Genomic DNA, 19,354 nt, shown 5'->3' on the forward strand with positions numbered 1-19,354 from the left:
AAGCCATGTCTGTCACCAAAAGCCCTGCTGCAGAAACTGTGGGAATTGAGAGAAGGCTGTCCTGAAGGCCGAGAGAAAACTGACTCCTATTCTGATGCATGAGTAACAAAAATGAAGCCAGTACAGTTGGCCTTTCATATCTCTGCGTTCCATATCCACCATGGATTAAAAATATTCAAACCATGGATCAAAAATACTCAAAAAATATATAAAAATTAAAAATAACAATACCACAATAAAAAACAGTGTAACAACTATTTACACAGCACTTACATTGTATTAGGTATTATAAGTGATCTAGAGATGATTTAAAGGATACTAGAGGATGTGCATAGGTTATATGCACACACTATGATAGTTATTTTATTTTTTTTTTTGAGACGGAGTCTCGCTCTATTGCCAGGCTGGAGTGCAGTGGTGCAATCTCAGCTCACTGCAACCTCCGCCTCCCAGATTCAAGCAATTCTCCTGCCTCAGCCTCCTGAGTAGCTGGGACAACAGGTGTGCACCACCATGCCTGGCTAATTTTTGTATTTTTAGTAGAGATGGGGTTTCACCATGTTGGCCAGGATGGTCTTGATCTCCTGACCTCATGATCCACCTGCCTCGGCCTCCCAAAGTGCTGGGATTACAGGCGTGAGCCACCATGCCCGGCCACTATGATAGTTTTCATAAAAGGATTTGAGCATACATGAATTTCAGTATCCACAGGGAAGAATCCCCTGTGGATACTGAGAGACAACTATATATACTTTGCCTCTTTACAGAAAATTTAAATTCACTCAATATGCCAGAAAGAAAATTCTACGCTAGAGCACAGACGCCCCCAAGTGACCGCTTGTGGTATAACAGGCACTGTTAGCTTGTGGATGCCCGCAGAGATTCAGGTTCCAACTCAGGTAACAAACTGCCGTTGTCACTTTCACAAGCTCAGGAGAGTACAGATGCTGAAGCTAGAGGAGACCGGACTCTTCTGGCGAAAGTTAAAGAAGAATACAAAGTCAGCAAGGAGTGTGACAGAATGTATGCAAAATAGGATCAAAAAAAGAAAGCTCTGTAAGTTTCTATGAAGAAAGGAAAAAGTTGGCACCATTTGAAGCAATAGTCAGTGAACAGACACAAAAGGAGGTAAGTATGTCAGCCTAGTTCAGCCAACCAAATTGCCTTTGGTTCCTTGAACTCTCGCCTCTATCCTCCTGCGATGTTCTCTCTGATCTCTGGGCCTTCCACCTGCTGTTTCTCCTGCCTGGAATACTCTTCTCTGTCCTTTTTGGCTAATTCTACCTTCTTAGGATCTCAGGTTTTGAATTTCTGTTTAAGACTAGCTGTGGTGAGCAGGGGTGATGGTACTAGGGAACATTCCAGAGAGGGAGAACACGCAGCAACAACTGTGACCTCTCGGATCTACTTACCCTCTCTGATGCCAGTCCTCTGTTTCCAGGGAACATCTTGACAAAGCCGTTCCAATATCCAGTCAGCTTCTTTTACGTCAACAAAGCCAGGATACAAACAGACCCTGGGTGCAGAATGAACTATTGTTAACCAAAGAACATGGAAAAGATAAGTTAGACTCTAAATGTTAGTGGAAACAGTTAATCTGGATGCAGCCTCTAACGGGTACATGAAATCATCTTACCACAGCTCCCGTGGCAAGCAGAGGTCATGAGACTCCAGATGTAAAATAAACTCCTTTCATGTTGGGACAAATAAACGAGGCAATGAAGGATAAAGGGATGATAGGTGAGGGCTTTTATAGATCATAATTCAAACAGTACTTCAGTACTGCTTAGCTGTGAAACCCTGGGCAAGTTACTGAACCTCTCTGAACTTTGGTTTTCTCATCTGTAAACTGAGATGACGTCAACCTCATAGGTTCACTGTGAAGAGTAAACAGAATAATAAGGCTGGGCACAGTGGCTCACGCCTGTAATCCCAGGACTTTGGGAGTCTCAAGCAGGTGGATCACCCGCTTGAGGTCAGGAGGTCGAGACCAGCCTGACCAACATGGTGAAACCCCCTGTCTACCAAAAATACAAAATTAGCTGGGCGTGGTGGCACATGCCTATAGTTCCAACTACTTGGGAGGCTTAGGCAGGAGACTCACTTGAACCCAGGGGCGGAGGTTGCAGTGAGCTGAGATCACACCATTGCACTCTAGCCTGGGCTACAACAGCAAAACTCCGTCTCAAAAAAAAAAAGAATAACTAATAAAATGCCTGGCCCTGTTTTATTTAAACAATTGGTAGTCTTCTGAGACTATGCTAATTCTAGGGGAAGCTAGAGCTCATTATGACTGTATCAAAATAAACACAGCTAATGAGGGTTCTTTCTCCCACTGAATATGTGTTTATTTCAACAATGCCAACTCAGCTCAAAATAATTTTGAATATCTTTCTTAAGACATCTTCTGAAAGCCCACGGAAGATTCTCTTAAACTGCCTTGGTAGCAAATCTTCACTCTTTGAAGGTGCATCTGATTTTGTGAAAGAGCCAAAGCTTACCTGAAGCCATATCTAGTTAACAATAAGATATGACCAAAACAATAAAACTGGTTTTCTTGAGTGACTTGCTTTAAAATAAAAGTTCCAAAAAGGGTTATAACCATGGCAGAGCCATTGTTCCAGCAGAAGCTCCTCTTAAGAAATTCATTTAGATGTGTAAGTTCTATTTGTTTTAAATGTCTCATTATTTTGTAGTGACAGTATACTCATGCATTAAGGCGATGTTAATGTTTCAATGTTTTCAAATGTTTTTAAAACAATGACTAATGCCTAATATACCCTAAATAGTATATGCTTTAACTACTGAAATCTATCCTACGCCAGGTATGGTGGCTTACGCCTGTAATCCCAGCACTTTGGGAGGCCAAGGCGGGCAGATCACTTGAGCCCAGGAGTTCAAGGCCAGCCTGGGCAACATGGTGAAACCCCATCACTAACCAAAAAACAAAAAAAATACAAAATTAGCCAGGTGTGGTGGTGCATACCTGTAATCCCAGCTACTCGGAGGCTGAAGTGGGAGGGTGGCTTGAGCCCAGGAGGCAGAAGTTGCAATGAGCCGAGATCGTGCCACTGCACCCCAGCCTAGGTGATAGAGCCAGACCCTGTCTCTAAAACAAAAAGACGGCTGGGCGCGGTGGCTCATGCCTGTAATCCCAGCACTTTGGGAGGCCAAGGCAGGCGGATCACGAGGTCAGGAGATCGAGACCATGGTGAATAACATGGTGAAACCCCGTCTCTACTAAAAATACAAAAAAAAAAAAAAAAAAAAAAGAAATTAGCTGGGCGTGGTGGCACGTGCCTGTAGTCCCAGCTACTCGGGAGACTGAGGCAGGAGAATGGCGTGAACCCTGGAGGCAGAGCTTGCAGTGAGTGGAGATCATGCCACTGCACTCCAGCCTGGGTGACAGAGTGAGACTGTCTCAAAACACAAAACAAAAAAAAAAAAACAAAAAAAAATTTACCCTAGTGTAGCAATATGTAACATTATATACAATAATATATAATATGTAATACACATGAAATATAATAATATAATGTAGCACTCACAGCACAGAAGTCCAGGCTAGACCCAATTCTAATGTCAAGTTATTATGTGGCACTAAGAAAAAATATTCAGGCCAGAAGTGGTGGCTCACACCTGTAATCCCAGCACTTTGAGAGGCTAAGGCAGGGCAGGTGGATCACCTGAGGTCAGGAGTTCGAGACTAGCCTGACCAACATGGTGAAACCCCATCTCTACTAAAAATACAAAAAAATTAGCCAGGCTTGGTGGCACATGCCTGTAATCCCAGCTGCTTGGGAGGCTGAGGCAGGAGAATCTCTTGAACCCAGGAGGTAGAGGTCACAGTGAGCCAAGATAGCACCATTGCACTCCAGGCTGGGCAACGAAAGCAAAACTCTGTCTCAAAAAGAAAAAAATATTCAATCTTCCTAGGTCTCATTTCCTCATCTAAAAAACTGGGGACATAGTAGCTACTGTATCTGACAGAAAGGTTAGGGACTATACCTGAAAACATTTTGATGCTAGAAATACTAATAAAAAGGAGATATTATCAAATTTTTGCTCCCCAAGAATTTAAGGGGCAGAAGAAGTTACCTATTTGAAATAAGGGAGTAGACTTTTTTAAACTTTAAGTTTGGGGTACATGTGCAGGTTTGTTATATAGGTACGCTTTTGTCATAGGGGTTTGTTATACAGATTATTTCATCACCCAGGTGTTAAGCCTAGTGCCCACTAGTTATTCTTCCTGTTCCTCTCCCTCCTCCCACCCTCCACCCACCGACAAGCCCCAGTGTCTATTGTTCCCTTCTGTGTGTCCCTGTGTTCTCATCATTCGGCTCCCACTTACAAGTGAGAACACGCAGTATTTAGTTTTCTGCTCCCACGTTAGTTTGCTGATGATAAAGGGCTCTAGCTCCATCCATGTTCCCACAAAGGACATGCTTTCATTCCTTTTAATGGCTGCATAGCATTCCATAATGTACACGTACCACATTTTCTTTATCTAGGGGAGTAGACTATTTTCAAGACTATAACTCAGTGATAATTACAGTCACTTCTTGTGAGGATTCGCTTACCTAGATACACCTGTGGGCAACAGGCTGATTTCATACACACCCTCTCTGCTAAAGAAACAAAGGAAACAGACTTGTTAGTTTGAGGCAAAACAATATGCTCTACCCAGTGGAAGACTTATCCTTCTGAACTGCCAAAGTCCTGGCTCACCAAAGTCATTTAATTATGAGAGAGCCATAATCCCCACCTTCTTCTACCACTGAGAAGATCATGGTATATCATTAATGGCACTGGGAATGGAATTGTGACAGGATCAGGCCATGGAGACAAAAACTGGGATAAAATCAATTCTGATTCTACTCCTTTATATTTTACCCATAATTGAGGCAGCTACGGTCCAGGAATCTATTGCACAAACAGGTTTCAAATAGAACACTCCTCTGGAGAATATGGAATAGGGGATACATTTAACAGGTAGCAAGCACATCTCAGGGCTTTGGGCTTCTGTTGCTTTCAGAGATATACATCTGATGAGGTTCCTCTTCTGATTAAAATCCTTCAATGGCACCCCAAAACTGCACTCAAGGTCCTCATAATGTAGCTCTATCTTCTGACAGCTCCCATAAACTCATCACCCTCCAGCAGCAATCAACTGCTTGGAATCTCCTGAATATACCACTACATCTCTAACTCCATGCTTTTCAACATGCTGGAATGCCACCCCATCACCCGGCATCCCCAATCCAATCCACCTCCAACTTTGGTCCAGTAGAAAACTCTCATTCACCTTTCAAAAATCCTAGCTTCAGCATCACTTCCTTTAAACTTTTCCTGACCTTCAATCCAGGCAAATTATATTAACCTCTCATCCTCTGTGTTACCACTAGACCTTAGATACAGTCTATTTTTTCATGATGTACAAGATTAAAATTTATCTGATTTGTAGCCTGAGACTTTTTCTAAGATATACAAGCTAACCTGCAAGCAGTCAAACAGCATAACAAACAGATTGATCATGAGCAAGAACATATATCTGATGCTAATTTGCTAAGATAAAAGAATAGTTTCTACTGACAATTTACATCAGATGAAAATTGACAAGCATAAAAAGAGGAGTCAAAGCATCTCTCACCAACTTTGGACAAGAACATTTTACACACAGATCAATGTAAGAAGAATGTTTACTATCATTTAAATTGTTCTGGAATAATTACATGGTTTTAATAAATGGACTGTAAGCTCATCTATAGCACCAGCAGCTTTCATAGCATTGCTAGTAAAAAAAAAAAAAAAAAAAAAAAAAAAAGAGGCAATTAATGGCTTCTCAAAGAACCATGCTTCAATGACTCAGGAAAAATCCCTCTCTGTCTTTGCCTGAGAGGTTTAGCTTACTGTCTACAGATATCGGTGAAATAGGGCCAGGAAATCTACATGAGTCAAAGTTTAACATATGGATGCCTTGTTGCATTTTCCATACTATCAGCAAATTCAGAAAGTCTTCTCAAAAGATCAAGTTTAAAGACATTTGAGATGGGACTATTCCAGACTACAATTAAGACACTTATTGGGCCATTCTCTTCCAGATAGAAAAAACGGTGAGGAAAGATTCCAGCCTCTTCATTTCACTGTGGGCAACAATTACAGGAAGACAGCAAATTACTCACTCAATCACTCGTGGTTCAGGAGCTCTACGTACTACCTGCAAGGAAATAGGCAGATCTTACTTCTGGAATGTTCTTAATCCTCATGGATACTGACTTACCATATCTTCCCATTTCTGGTCAAAATAAAGTTAAAATCTATCTCTTTTCTATTCCAACTTCTCACTAACCCACCAGAGACCCTTGTCTCTGCTCTTATTAAAACTACTTCACATTTGCTAGTAGACAGTAAAAGAAGATACAATTATTAATAGAATTAATAAATTTTCCTAGCAGCCAGCAGCTCCGGAAAAATCTTGACAAGATTTTTTGAAAATAGAAAATACGCTATAAAATAAGGAGTTTTAATAATTATTTATAGGGTTGTTACTACGGCAAGATACCCAACTTTTTCAGTTTTCCACATTATTAAAAAGTAAATCTTCACTGTTTCCTACATTTTTCCTCATGGGAAAAAAGGGCTAAGTATCAGGCATTTTGCTGTAATAACTGAAATTTTAATCTAATTCCAAAGACGTTGAAGTGCAATAGCACTGAAGACAGCACAGTTTTAGGACTGCTGGAGCTCAAATAACCAATGCAAGCAAGTTCTCATTATGGTGTAACCTCCTTGCCAAAAATACAGGAATAACATGTGACCATAAACTGGGAGCAGACTACAAAGAATCCCCAGACATAGAAAAGAACTGAAATACTTCGCACTTCATTATTATTGTAGTTCTTCTGCTCTGCTATGAGTGAATTTATTCAGTCATTATTTATTTGAGTGTCTACTGTGTGAAAATCACTTTTCTAAGCAAATTTTTGTCACTATTGAAGAAAAAACCAAGAATTTACCTGCTGAGGTTCTTTGAACACAAACTCTCTGTCAGAGAGATGATGCTCTTTGTTCTTCCAGGTCTGGCCAGGCTTCTGGTGGAGATGGCTCTTAGCAGTGGTAGCTGAAACAAGAGAGGGGACAGCCTCAAACCAGGGGAAAGTCTGTTCTCAGCACCTTCTACTGAGCAAGGGCCAATAAAGCCCACTTGGAGATGATCTCTATGACATGTAGAAACTAACTGGTAAAGTCAACAGAAGATACTGAACGGTTTGAGGGTGTGGACTAAATATGAGGAACACTAAAGACCCACCCTTAGCTCACCATCAACAAAATCGGACAAAATATCAGCCACATTTTAAACAATTCCTTGACATCAATTGAAATGGAAGTCCATTATAAACCGAAATGATATAAATAAAAGAGAATGAGAGTTGTCCATATCCACACACACACAAAATCCCTACAGATTCTTGCCTGGCTGAGCAATGGCCTGGCTCTTAACAGGGGCAGCCCAGGCTCCCTGAACTCGGGCTCGCCGTCTTTTTTCATCCATGTTGACCAAAAAGGCTTCTGCTCTGAGCTTTTGGAAGATTTTGTTCATGCTTCAAACTACTCCATGGTATCTGTTTATTAAAACAAAAGAAAACAGTGTTTTTAGTTAAGATTGTGAACAATTACTCCTAAGGCATAATTAATTTCAGGCAGAAGACTCTCAGTGGCAATAGAGCTTCCATGTAAAATCAGTTTCTGTCATCACAACATTTCAATCAAGAAGCCTAGTCATTTGGGGCTGCTGGCTTTAGCATTCACCTTTTGTAATCTTATCATAATACTTTTGTTTCTTTCACAAGAAAGTGCATTTTAAGAAATTCTAAAATTAGGACCTATTATAAACCACATTCCTCTTAATAGTCCCCAAGAGTAGAATATAAGGAAACTGTACTATTCCCATTTTCACCTACATGGACATTGAGAAATAGGCTAAGACTGTTTCCAAGCATATATTCCATTATCACTGGCTGCATCAAACTTCCCTGGAAGTTTGTTCAAAACACCTATGGCCCACCTCCAGAAAATCTGATTTAGGATGGATACAGGTATTTGTCTTTAAAACAAGCAGTGTTAAGATTTGACACTATGCAGGTATGTATGTGGACGGTAAAGTTTAACGATGCACCCAAAGCCACTCACGAAATCAACAACAGGTAGATAAACATTCAACTTTTATTAAATTCCTGCCTCCAGCTAACTGATACATCCACCTCATAATGGCTAATAATACTAATTTGACAGTTGTACCAGTAGAAGTTTAGCCTACAGCAAATGAAGAAGCACTTACAGCTACCAAAACAACAAGGAAATTCAAGCCACATGTTCCAAATCTGTAATCTATTTCTTTATGCTTCTACCTAAGAAAGCTTCACACCTCAAGTTCTCAAAGGTAAAAGCTCATTTTATATTAATAGCTTGCTTAGCCTATAGATTCCCAGGTCCCATCTCCCACCTCTTCTGATTCAGTAGAGCTGAGCCAGGCCCAGGAATCTGTGTGTTTAACAAGTTCCCCCAGATGATAAGCATGTAATTCATTTCATTTAATAGGTGGACAGACGACAGAGGCTGCCACCTGCCCAGAAGAGTTAATGACAATCAAATACCAATTCTCCAATCCCAGGAGCTCCCATTTGACATGTTCTCTCAATTGAGGCCCCAAAAGCGTAACACAATTACCTACAGTCCCCGCAGAGGATACGACTTGCTCACCTTCTTGCTCCATTTACTGGGGAGCCGTATGTTATTTGTCAGGGAACAATTGTTGAAAATAGATTCCAGAGCCCCATCCTAGATCTACTCAATTTGTAGAGTCCCAGAATTTATTAACTAACGCCACCCTCAACCCAGGAATTCTTGATGCACATAAAGCTTGAGAGCCAGTGCTGTAAAATACAAGGGCCCTGGCGCCAGAACTCGCTTTGAATCCAGATCTGTCACTTCCCAGCTGCATGGCCCATGGCAAATGACTTCACCTTTCTGAGACCCAGCTTTTCCTCAGTAAACAGGGCAGTCACTTTCCGCAAGGTTGAGGTGCAGACTAAGCGAGCTCCGCAGGTGGAAGAGCTTGGTCGTGGATAAGGGTACTTCCTTTTCCTAATTTAGATCCTTCTCTTTCAGGAGGCCTAGAATGAGGCCCCGGAGGTCGCCCAGGAAGAGACTTCAGGGGTGGTCCTCACACCCCCAGCCCCGCGCACCCAGCAGTAAGTCGGGAAGGCGCACTTGCGGGCGGAGCCGGGCGCGCCCGTGCAAACCCGCTAGGACTTGAGGCAGCCCTCCCAGCCCCGGACCCACTCCGCAGTCTGTGGTCGGAACCTTAAGAGTGAAGCACCGACTCCAGCAACTCCCAATCACAGGCCGAGGCATCAGGCACTTCCTCTCGACGTTACGCAGCGCCGCCACTACTTCCGGTGGACTTCCGGTGCACCGTCCTCAGTCCGGGTAGTCCCACAACCCCCGCGCCTGGAGGGCCTAATCACCGAAGGTGCTGATGAGGCGATATGTGTTGCAGCGGACAGGGATTGAGAGTGCAGGGGAGCGGTGTGAAGGGGTCGGGGTTTGGCAAAGGTGGAAGTGAAGGCGTGTCTCCTACGTGAGTTCCGCGAAACTGGAGATGTCCAAGCATCGGCATCTTTGTGGCAGAAAGAGCGACCTGGTCCCTGCGGGACTAGATAAAGGGAGAGGAGTTTGGGGGACCTGGTTATAATGTGTTAGGCAAAAGGATTTGCATTTTATCCTAAAAACCACGGAGAGCCTGAAATGAGCCTCCTTTATGTTCCTGTTGCAGCCTGTGCACGCCTCCGAACACAGCATTTACAGCAGGGCGTAGGACCACGCCTTAATTCGCCTTGGCTCTCTCCAGTGCTGAGCAAATTTTGCTTGAGTAAACAGACCTACATTTTCGCCCAGACACCACCATTTACTAGATGTATAATCTAGGACAAGTACTCTGCCTCTTTTTAAAATGGGTATCGCTCTTGTTGGGAGGATTAAGTGAGATAATGCATTTAAAGAATATAGCACAATGCCTGGAACACAACAAAACTCAAAAAATGAAAAAGAGCTCACCCCATTTGAGCTCATGAGAAACATCTTTAAAGTGGTCAGGTTAAACCATGTACTTTACAGTATGAAAATAGCAAAAGTAGCACTGAACTGACTGTTTTATGCAAGTCATTCTCTAAGATCTGCCAAAGTATAGTCACTGTGGAAATCTGTAAAATAAGCCTGATATGAGTGTTTACCTGCAGGAAGCTCATTATAGGTACACCTCATCAATGCACCTATATTGTTGCTACTATCAAATCCATTTTCACAGCACTCATTATTATTTGTTATACTTTGTGATACTGAAGGAAAAAATGATTTATCCTAGACCTGAAAGGAGAGAAAATGCTAAGGCCACACTACAGTTTTTTTCCCCCATCAACTAATTTGTCAATGTCTGGCTTCTGGCTCAGGAACTTTGGCTGTATCTTCTAAAAGATGTCATTTCTTTCTTTTCAATGATTATAGTTTTGGAACAGGAACAAAGAAGTCTGGATTGAGGAGTTCCTAAAAGTAGTGATTAACACCTATTCAGCCTCTAAGTAGTGTATTTCTCAAAAGTCAATCCATGATTTACTTGCATCTGAAATCAATGCTTTTTTTTTTTTTTTTAACAGAATCACCTGTGTTTTTAACAAGTAGCCAAGTGATTCTGGTGCACAAAATTTTGAAAACCTCTAGGACACATGTAGGATGACAAATTGTTCTAGTTTGTGTGGGCCTGAGGAGTTTCTCAAGACACAGGACTTTAAGTGCTAAATCCAGGACAGTCCTGGGCAAACTGAGATGGTTGGTTACCCTAGACGATGCGAGTATATAGTATTAGATGTTCTTAATGGTCTTGGCATCCTCATTAGGGTCTTGATTTTCTTATTTCTATTTGAAGTATTTGAGTTTTTATCAGGAGGTTGTGGTAGAGACCATGGGAGAAGGAATGAAGGCGAAGTGTGTTGCCAATTATCAACCTATTGAGTCTCCATTCCAAACCCACCCTTCACTACCCTGCTTGCAATATTGGAAGGTTTCTCCCTTGCCTTTTGGTTCAGTGGGCAGTGAGCTTCATCAATGGAGGGTGCTGGAGGAACTTTAGAGGAGGAAGGGGCTTTTTTTTTTCTGGTTCCAGTGTACTCCTCTCAGCTGGCTCTTTAGTGCACAGTGGCCCACAGTGTTTGACTACTTCCTGTGGGCTGAATTACCAGGTTAGTTTCTCTTCTGAAAGTTAAGGCATCAATTGGGAAGGAATGGAATCCCAAAATTTGAAATAAACACTCTGCTTAGACCCAGATAACTGACAGTCTTGAACACCCACGTCACCATGAGCCTTCCTTGGAAGTGGAAGTAGCTTGTCCTCCTAAGTCTGAGGAGACTAGTCATTCTTTGCTTGAAGACACTGCTAAGCCCTCAGCTGGGGCAGATGACTTCAAAAGGGAAGCTCATTCTCTATAAGACCCACCAGAATTTACTTCCCCTTCTTCTGCCTCATTGCCACTAGACCCTAACTAGGTTCAAACCTCATTAATGCTTCAGGTAAGCTGGTACACACTATGATCTAGGATAAAACAGCTTGCATGCTGAAAGAACTATAGTAATTACACATACTTTGCTAATGTGTGGAATGTATGGAAGTGGATTCAAAGTGTTTTAAACTAAGGAGGGAAGTATATAGTACTATATCAGGCCAATTATATGGAGGCACTTACTAGAGTGCATTTACAGACATTGTGTTGACTCATGCAACTGGAAATGACTCTAACAGCTTATTTGGTGGATTAATTGAAGATTTAACTCAACAGTAGTCTATAGTTAATACTACTGAGATGTCAAGGCACGATGTAGAGGCGGGAACCCAAAGACTGAGAGGAGTAGAAATGTTGGACTGAATTTATCAAATGTGATCTTGACCCACGTGCAGTAGACACAAACACAAAAACTATATCCTACAACAAGATCCAGAAGATGCTCCTTTTTCTAAAGCATTGAGAAATACTTCAGACAAGTGAGCACTTGCATCCTTGGAAAGCTCTGTGGTTGCTCTCCTCTGCAGGCCAGGTGTGATCATGGAAGATGCCACCATTGAGTTGGGTTCCCTGGTTTTAGTGGAGATGATGAGGCCAAGTGGCAGCACTTAATTGTTAAAGGTAGGGACATTGATCCTATACAGAAGCCAGGACATACCAGTAATCAGAATATGTTAGTCTGTAAGGATCTTTGGTAGTGGCCATGGTGTCCCTAGGAATGAAACAGATGGGCAGCCTACTAGATGCCCACTGTTTGATCTATCTAACAGAAAAAAAGTCTATGTCTAGTAGCCAAAAACCTTACCTGAGTGCCACACTGGATAGACATAGTCTCTCACCTAGTTTCCAGACAAGTCATATCACAACCCCAAACCTCTTGATTGACAGGGAAGCCACATCTCTTGGAGGAAGGACCCTGCACCATTGTCACAAGTATATACTGTAAATTTTCCTCCAAGTCTTTTTTTTTTGAGACGGAGTCTTGCTCTATCACCCAAGCTGAGAGCAGTGGCGTGGTCTCGGCTCACTACCAGCTCCTCCTCCTGGGTTCACGCCATTCTCCTGCCTCAGCCTCCCGAGTAGCTGCCTGCCACCACGCTCAGCTAATTTTTTGTATTTTTAGTAGAGATGGGGTTTCACCGTGTTAGCCAGGATGGTCTCGATCTCCTGACCTTGTGATCTGCCCACCTCGGCCTCCCAAAGTGCTGGGATTACAGGCATGAGCCACCGCGCCTGGCCCAAGTCTTCATCCAAGTGAATGCAGCCAGTTACTCAAATGGTTAGACATTGGGGAAAAGTAAGTAACCAGGTATTTTAGGGTTTACTGGGCAATGGCTCTTAACTAATTCCTGAGAATCTAGAACACCTCTATAGCCCACGAATGAAAGTGAGGGCTTATGATGTTCAGGTGATAGATGGAATCTTAGTTCAAGTTTGACTCACAATGGACCCAGTTGTCCACAGATCCATCCAGTGGCTACTTCCCCAGTTCCTGAATGTATACAGATGCTCCCTTGACTTATGATGGTGTTATATCCTGATAAACCCATTGTAAGTTGAAAATATCATAGGTCAAAATGCATTTGCTACACCCAACCTATGAACATCACAGCTTAGCTTAGCCTGCCCTAAACATACTCAGAACACTCATGATGGTGTTATATCCTGATAAACCCATTGTAAGTTGAAAATATCATAGGTCAAAATGCATTTGCTACACCCAACCTATGAACATCACAGCTTAGCTTAGCCTGCCCTAAACATACTCAGAACACTCACATTAGCCTAAGCTGGGCAAAATAATCTAACACAAAGCCTGTTTTATAATAAAGTGTTGATATATCATGTAATTTATTGAATACTCTACTGAAGTACAGTTTCTACTAAATGTGTATCACTCCTCCACTATCGTCAAGTCAAAAAATCAGTGGAACCATCATAAGTCAGGGACCATCTATAGTTGGATTAGTTATATTTGGCAACGAGCAGAATCCCCATATTGACTCTCTGACCCACAAAGTGAAGGCCAGTTGGTAGAAAAGACTACGTGGAAACTCCTGGAACTTCTGCTCCATACTAAGGTAGTAAATACTAGCAATACCACATTCCTGGAGGAATTGTAAAGATTAATGCCACAATCAAAGACTTGAAAGAATCAGATGATAATTCTATCACATTCTCATTCTCATTTAATTTACTGTTGGCCTGTGCAGAAGTCAAATGGATCTTGAAGAATGATTGTCGGCTGTTGTAAATTTAATCAGGTAGTTACTCCATGACTCCAATGCAGCTGCTGTCCCACATGTGCTATCTTTACTGCAGCAATTAACATAACCTTTTGCCTTTGGTATGCAGCTCTTGACCTGGCTAATGCCTTTTTCTCCATATTAATTTACAAGAAACATTCTGCCTTGGCTGGGTGCAGTGGCTCAGGCCTGTAATCCCAGCACTTTGGGAAGCCGAGGCAGGCACATCGCCTGAGGTCAGGAGTTCAAGACCAGCCTGGCTAACATGGTGAAACCCCATCTCTGCTAAAAATACAAAAAATTAGCCAGGCGTGGTGGTGGACGCCTGTAGTCCCAGCTACCTGGGAGGCTGAGGCAGGAGAATGGCGGGAACCCGGGAGGCAGAGCTTGCAGTGAGCCAAGATTGTGCCACTGCACTCCAGCTTGGGCAACAGAGCGAGACTCTGTCTCAAAAAAAAAAAAAAATACAAAAAATTAGCCAGGTGTGGTGGTGCACACCTGTAGTCCCAGCTACTCGGGAGGCTGAGGCAGGAGAATTGCTTGAACCAAGGAGGCGGAGGTTGCAGTGAGCCAAGATCGTGCCACTGCATTCCAGCCTGGGTGACAGAGTGATACCCTGTGTCAAAAAAAAAAAAAAAAAAAGGAACATTCTGCCTTTACTTGGCATGGCCAGCAGTATACTTTCATAGTCTTGCCTCAGAGATACTTCAGTTCTTCTGCTATCATACTATAGGTCTACCTCTCATCCTGACTTCCTACAAAACATCACTCTAGACAACAATAATGATGACATTGTGCTGATTGGATATGGTGAACAGAAGGTAGAAAGTGTTTTAGATGCTTTAGTAAGACATGTGTGAGCTAGGTGTGGTGGCTCATACCTGTAATGTCATGCATGGGCCAATAGGCCCATGAACAGAGTAGTCATGGTGGCAGGGATGGAGGATATGCATGGGCTCAACGATTTGGACTTCCTTTTCTCAAAGCTGACCTGGCTAACGCTACTGCTGCATACCTAACCTACAAATAGCCAAGACCAATACTGAGCCCTCCATATGTCACCATTTGTCAGGCGACCGTCCAGCCACTTGTAACAGTTTGATTACATTGGACCTTTTCCATCATAGAGAGGGTGGAGATTCATCTTCACTGGAATATACTCATATTCTGGATATGGGTCTATTTATCTTCCTTGTATATACTGCTTTGGCCAGCGCCACCACCTGTGAACCCACCAAATGTCTTATTCTCCTTCATGGTATTCCCTGATCAAGGAACTCATTTCACAGTAAAGGAAGTACACCAATGGGCTTACCTTCTCACCCATTGGAAACAGTTTGGCTAATTGAAAGATGGAATGGCTTACTGAAGACTTAGTTATGGCCCCAATCAGGAGACAACCCCTGAAAGGGTAGAGTTCTGTATTATTGGATGCAGTTTATACTTTGAATCAGAGATCAGAATATCGTACTCTTTCTCCCTTAACCAGAATACATGACGCTGGGAATGAGGGTGAAAATGAGAGTGACCCCCTTCAGTAATATAATTATTAACCCACTTGCTTCCTGTCCCAGCAACACTGAGCAGTGCTGGTTTGAAGGTCTGCTTCCTCCAGGTGGGAATGCTTACACAAGAACTATGTCTGGAACCAAAAGGATTTTCTCAGGTGCCTCTTGGTACTTTGTGTCCAGTAAAAAAAAAACATAAAGAAAACTATAAAAGCAGCAACAACAAAACAACAGAATGATGAATAACTTGGATTAAGAATGAAGATTTGTGTTGTACCATCAGGTAAAGAAATCAGTGAACTGAGGTTCTGGCTAAGGGCAAGGGAAATATGGAAGAAGCCACCTGTGATGTTATAACCAATAACAGAAACAAAGGCTGTATGAGCTTTGTATGTTTTCTCTTTGCTAGTTACATGTATGTGCTTTGTACATGAAAATCATGTTCTTCTCTCTCCATTATTTTATACGCATGTAGTTGGAGTTTACATTTACAATTTAGTTTCTATGTAGCAGAACATTCAGTAGGATTATGATTGAATTTGAAGACTATTTAATACGGCCAGTAGTAGATATGGTGACTGTTGGAAGTTCATTTGGGGGGAAACAATGAGAACGCCTTCACTTCTATGAAGGATAGCTGTATCTTGTTAGGTGGAAACAGATGTTGTGTTGATCCTACAGAAGTTGAAATGTGTGTAGAAGGGTGGTGCATGTGGAAACTGAGTAGCTGAATGAGTGGACTCTGTGAATCATCAATCCTTATTAACTCTCACCTCCAAATCCATCTTTTATAGCCTGCTTGTTATACTGGAACATTTCTGGATTGCTAGCTGATTCAATAGTAAGCTTCATTAGTCGATAGTCCTGAAGAGACCCTGAAGGAGGAAGGGGCTCTTTAAAATAAATTTTTTTAATTAGCCGTTATAAAAGAGGAAGAGGCTCTTTTTCTTCTGGTCTCTCTCTCTCTTCTCTCTCTCTCTGTCTCTCTCTCTTTCTTTCTGACAGAGTCTTGGGCTGCAGTGCAGTGATGCAATTTCTGCTCACTGCAACCTCCGCCTCTCAGGTTCAAGTGATTCTTCTGCCTCAGCCTCCCGAGTAGCTGGGACTACAGGCATGCACTACCACACCTGGCTAATTTTTGTATTTTTAGTACAGATGGGGTTTCACCATATTGGCCAGGCTGGTCTCAAACTCCTGACCAGACGAGGCTCTTTCCCATGGTTCCTGTGTGTTCCTCTGTACTAGGTTGAATAATATCCACCCTAAAATTTATGTCCACTCAAAACCTGTGAACATGACCTTATTTGGAAGTAGGGTCTTTCCAGATGCAATCAAGTTAAGGTGAGGGCAAAGTGGATTAGGGTAGGTCTGAATCCAGTGACTGCTGTCCTTATAAGGAGAGGGAGATTTGGAGACAGAGGGACAGAGAAAGACAGGCGAGGACGACATGTGAAGGTGGAAGCAGAGCTTGGAGGGATGTTGCCACAAGCCAAGGAATGTCTGGAGCCACCAGAAGCTGGAAAAGGTGAGGAAGGATCCTCCGCCAGAGCCTGCAGAGTGCACATTCCTGCCAATACCTTGATTTGGGACTTCTGGTCTCCAGAACTGTGAGAGGATGAATTTTTGTTGTTTTAAGCCACCCCACTTGTGGTGATTTGTTATGGCAGGCCTGAGACATGAACACATCTTTTCAGCCAGCTCTGCCATGCACCATGGCCAGCAGAGCTTGGTGCCTCCCCTTGGCAACTTCCCAGCACCACAGTGAGTTCTCTTGGCGCAGCACGCCAGCAAACTTCACCATCCAGTAAAACACCACCATGTCTCCCCCAGTGAGGTTTGGATCCTTAACCCTGGCAGATGGGAGCTGTTTCAGAGTTGTTTCTTCCTCGCTGTTCTGCCTCAAACTAGAGGGAGAGGCTGCTCCCTGCATCTGTTACACCCGTGTGAAAGGAAAATAAAATCTCGGGACCCTAATTCACTCTGCCAAAAGGAAAAATTAAGCTCAAAGCTGAGTCATGCAAGAAGCTGCCTTTCCTTTTGTTCCCCAACAGAGAGCTACCGATCAACGTTAAATACCTCCATGGGTAGCTCCTCTATGTTCACCCTATCTAATGTAAAATGCCAATTTACTGGGTGTGAGATGAATACATAATTGACTATTCCCCTACCTGCCCCTTTTCTCTAGTATCGTGGATCACCAGACCCTCTCTCTTTCCCCTCCAGCCCACTTTTCCCCTTTAACTATTAAAGCCCTCAAAATCATCTTTGGAGAAAGGCACAGACCACAGACTTTCTGTTATTCCATGTTCTTTTCTTCCAGATGTGTTTTTAACCTTGGCAAAAATAGACCTCTAAATTGAGGGAGACCTGTTTCGGATACTTTTCGGTTTACACTTGTGTTCTTACAGTTCTCTTTTTCCCTTTGTCAGTAACCCCCGTTATGGTTAATAATTCTTTCTTTCTTTTCTTCTTTTCTTTTCTTTTCAACAGAGTCTTGCTCTTTTACCCAGGCTGGCAGGCTGGAGGGCGGTGGTGCAATCTCAGCTCACTGCAACCTCTACCACTTGGGTTCAAGTGATTCTCCTCCCTCAGCCTCCCAAGTTGCTGGGATTACAGATGTGCACCACCACGCCCAGCTAATTTGTTTTATTTTTAGTAGAGGCAGGATTTTGCTATGTTGGCCAGGCTGGTCTTGAATTCCTGACCTCAAGTGATCCACCCGCATTGGCCTCTCACGGTGCTAGGATTATAGGCGTGACCACCGCGCCTGACCTATTTCTTTCCTGTCCAAATGATTATGTAGCTTCTGTTTCCTGATTGAGTCCTGATGGTTACAGTGGGAATGCGGCATCAGGAGTTGAAAGCAAAGGCGAACTGCCTGGGCCCCGGGTTGGCCTCTGTACATCACTGATTTGCCTCTGAGTTGGGTCCTTGCTCTCCTAGCCCATCGCTCATGTATTGCTTGCTCCTTCTAGTTTGTCCTCATCCAAGACTGCCTTCCTAAAGTAGATGTTGCTGGTTGCTTTGCTACTTTGAAGCCAGCATTTCTCAGCATGTGGTTGGAAGGGTAACTGCATGAGAATCACTAGCGGATGCTGTAAAAATGCACATTCTGGGAGCCCATCAGGATTCTCAGTTAGTAGGTCCGGGGCAGGGCCCAGAATGTGCATTTTTTTTTTTTTTTTTTTTTTGGTTTTGAAACAGAGTCTCGCTTCGTTGCCCAGGCTGGAGTGCAGTGGCACGATCTTGGCTCACTGCAACCTCCACCTCCTGGGTTCAAGCAATTCTCCTGCCTCAGCCTCCTGGCCGCCACACGTGGCTAATTTTTTGTATTTTAGTAGAGACGGGGTTTCACTGTGTCTCGAACTCCTGACCTCAGGTGATCTGCCCGCCTCAGCCTCCCAAAATGTTAGGATTACAGGTGTGAGCCACCCACGCCTGACAGTAATGTGCATTTTTAACAATGCTTTGTTCCATTTTGCAGGTACCTGCACCATTCTCGGTATCCTTTCCCTATGTCTGTTTCCCAGAGGTGATCACTTCCCACTCAACGGTTATGTCATACCCTGGATGGCAAAGCTGATAGATGCTTTAAGTGCTGGTAGCTCTTAACAGTGATTCTGAGTGAGCTACACCCTGTAGCCTATTTTCAGTTGCCGATTTTCACACCAGGCTCTTGCCAAGCGTTCCCTGTTTCAATCATGTGCAGCTTGTGGAGCACCTGCTGCTGTATTCCTGAGAAAATCCAACCCAAGGAAAATAATGGCACATCATGCTAATAGCTCTCAGTGAAGGTGTTGCATAGAGAAATTCCCAGCCCATGTCTCACTGCCAAAGGTTTAGCAGCTCCCAGCTTGAGCGAGGAGGGTGGGAAGGGAACCTGCCAACCCTGCAGCATGTTTGCTGTGAGGGTTTCAGCTCTCTGCCAACTTTCAACAACATTGAAGGGTAGAGGACACTTCCCCAGACTCCAGACAGGAACACCTTC

At 43.1% G+C, this 19,354-nt stretch overlaps 1 protein-coding gene across 5 annotated transcripts in view; it reads right to left on the bottom strand.

Annotated features, from left to right (window-relative positions):
• The window catches only part of ALKBH3 (alkB homolog 3, alpha-ketoglutarate dependent dioxygenase), a 39,300-nt gene extending 29,893 nt beyond the window's left edge, over positions 1–9,407 (bottom strand). Inside the window, exons 1-6 of one of the 5 annotated variants that reach the window (XM_055281859.2) lie at positions 9,024–9,407; positions 7,474–7,622; positions 7,017–7,120; positions 6,183–6,217; positions 4,581–4,628; positions 1,413–1,516 (exon numbers count right to left, since the gene is read on the bottom strand). In XM_055281859.2, the coding sequence (XP_055137834.1) occupies positions 1,413–1,516; positions 4,581–4,628; positions 6,183–6,217; positions 7,017–7,120; positions 7,474–7,600 (418 nt within the window). In that variant the 5' untranslated portion in view covers positions 7,601–7,622; positions 9,024–9,407. Of the gene's footprint in view, positions 1–1,412; positions 1,517–4,580; positions 4,629–6,182; positions 6,218–7,016; positions 7,121–7,473; positions 7,623–8,760 lie in introns of all 5 variants that reach the window. The other 4 variants (XM_063641855.1, XM_063641856.1, XM_063641854.1 and 1 more) reach the window with 4 other exon arrangements.
• Between the last annotated feature and the right edge of the window lie 9,947 nt (positions 9,408–19,354).

Source organism: Symphalangus syndactylus, chromosome 6 (genome assembly GCF_028878055.3).
Source record: "Symphalangus syndactylus isolate Jambi chromosome 6, NHGRI_mSymSyn1-v2.1_pri, whole genome shotgun sequence".
Lineage (NCBI taxonomy): Eukaryota > Metazoa > Chordata > Mammalia > Primates > Hylobatidae > Symphalangus > Symphalangus syndactylus.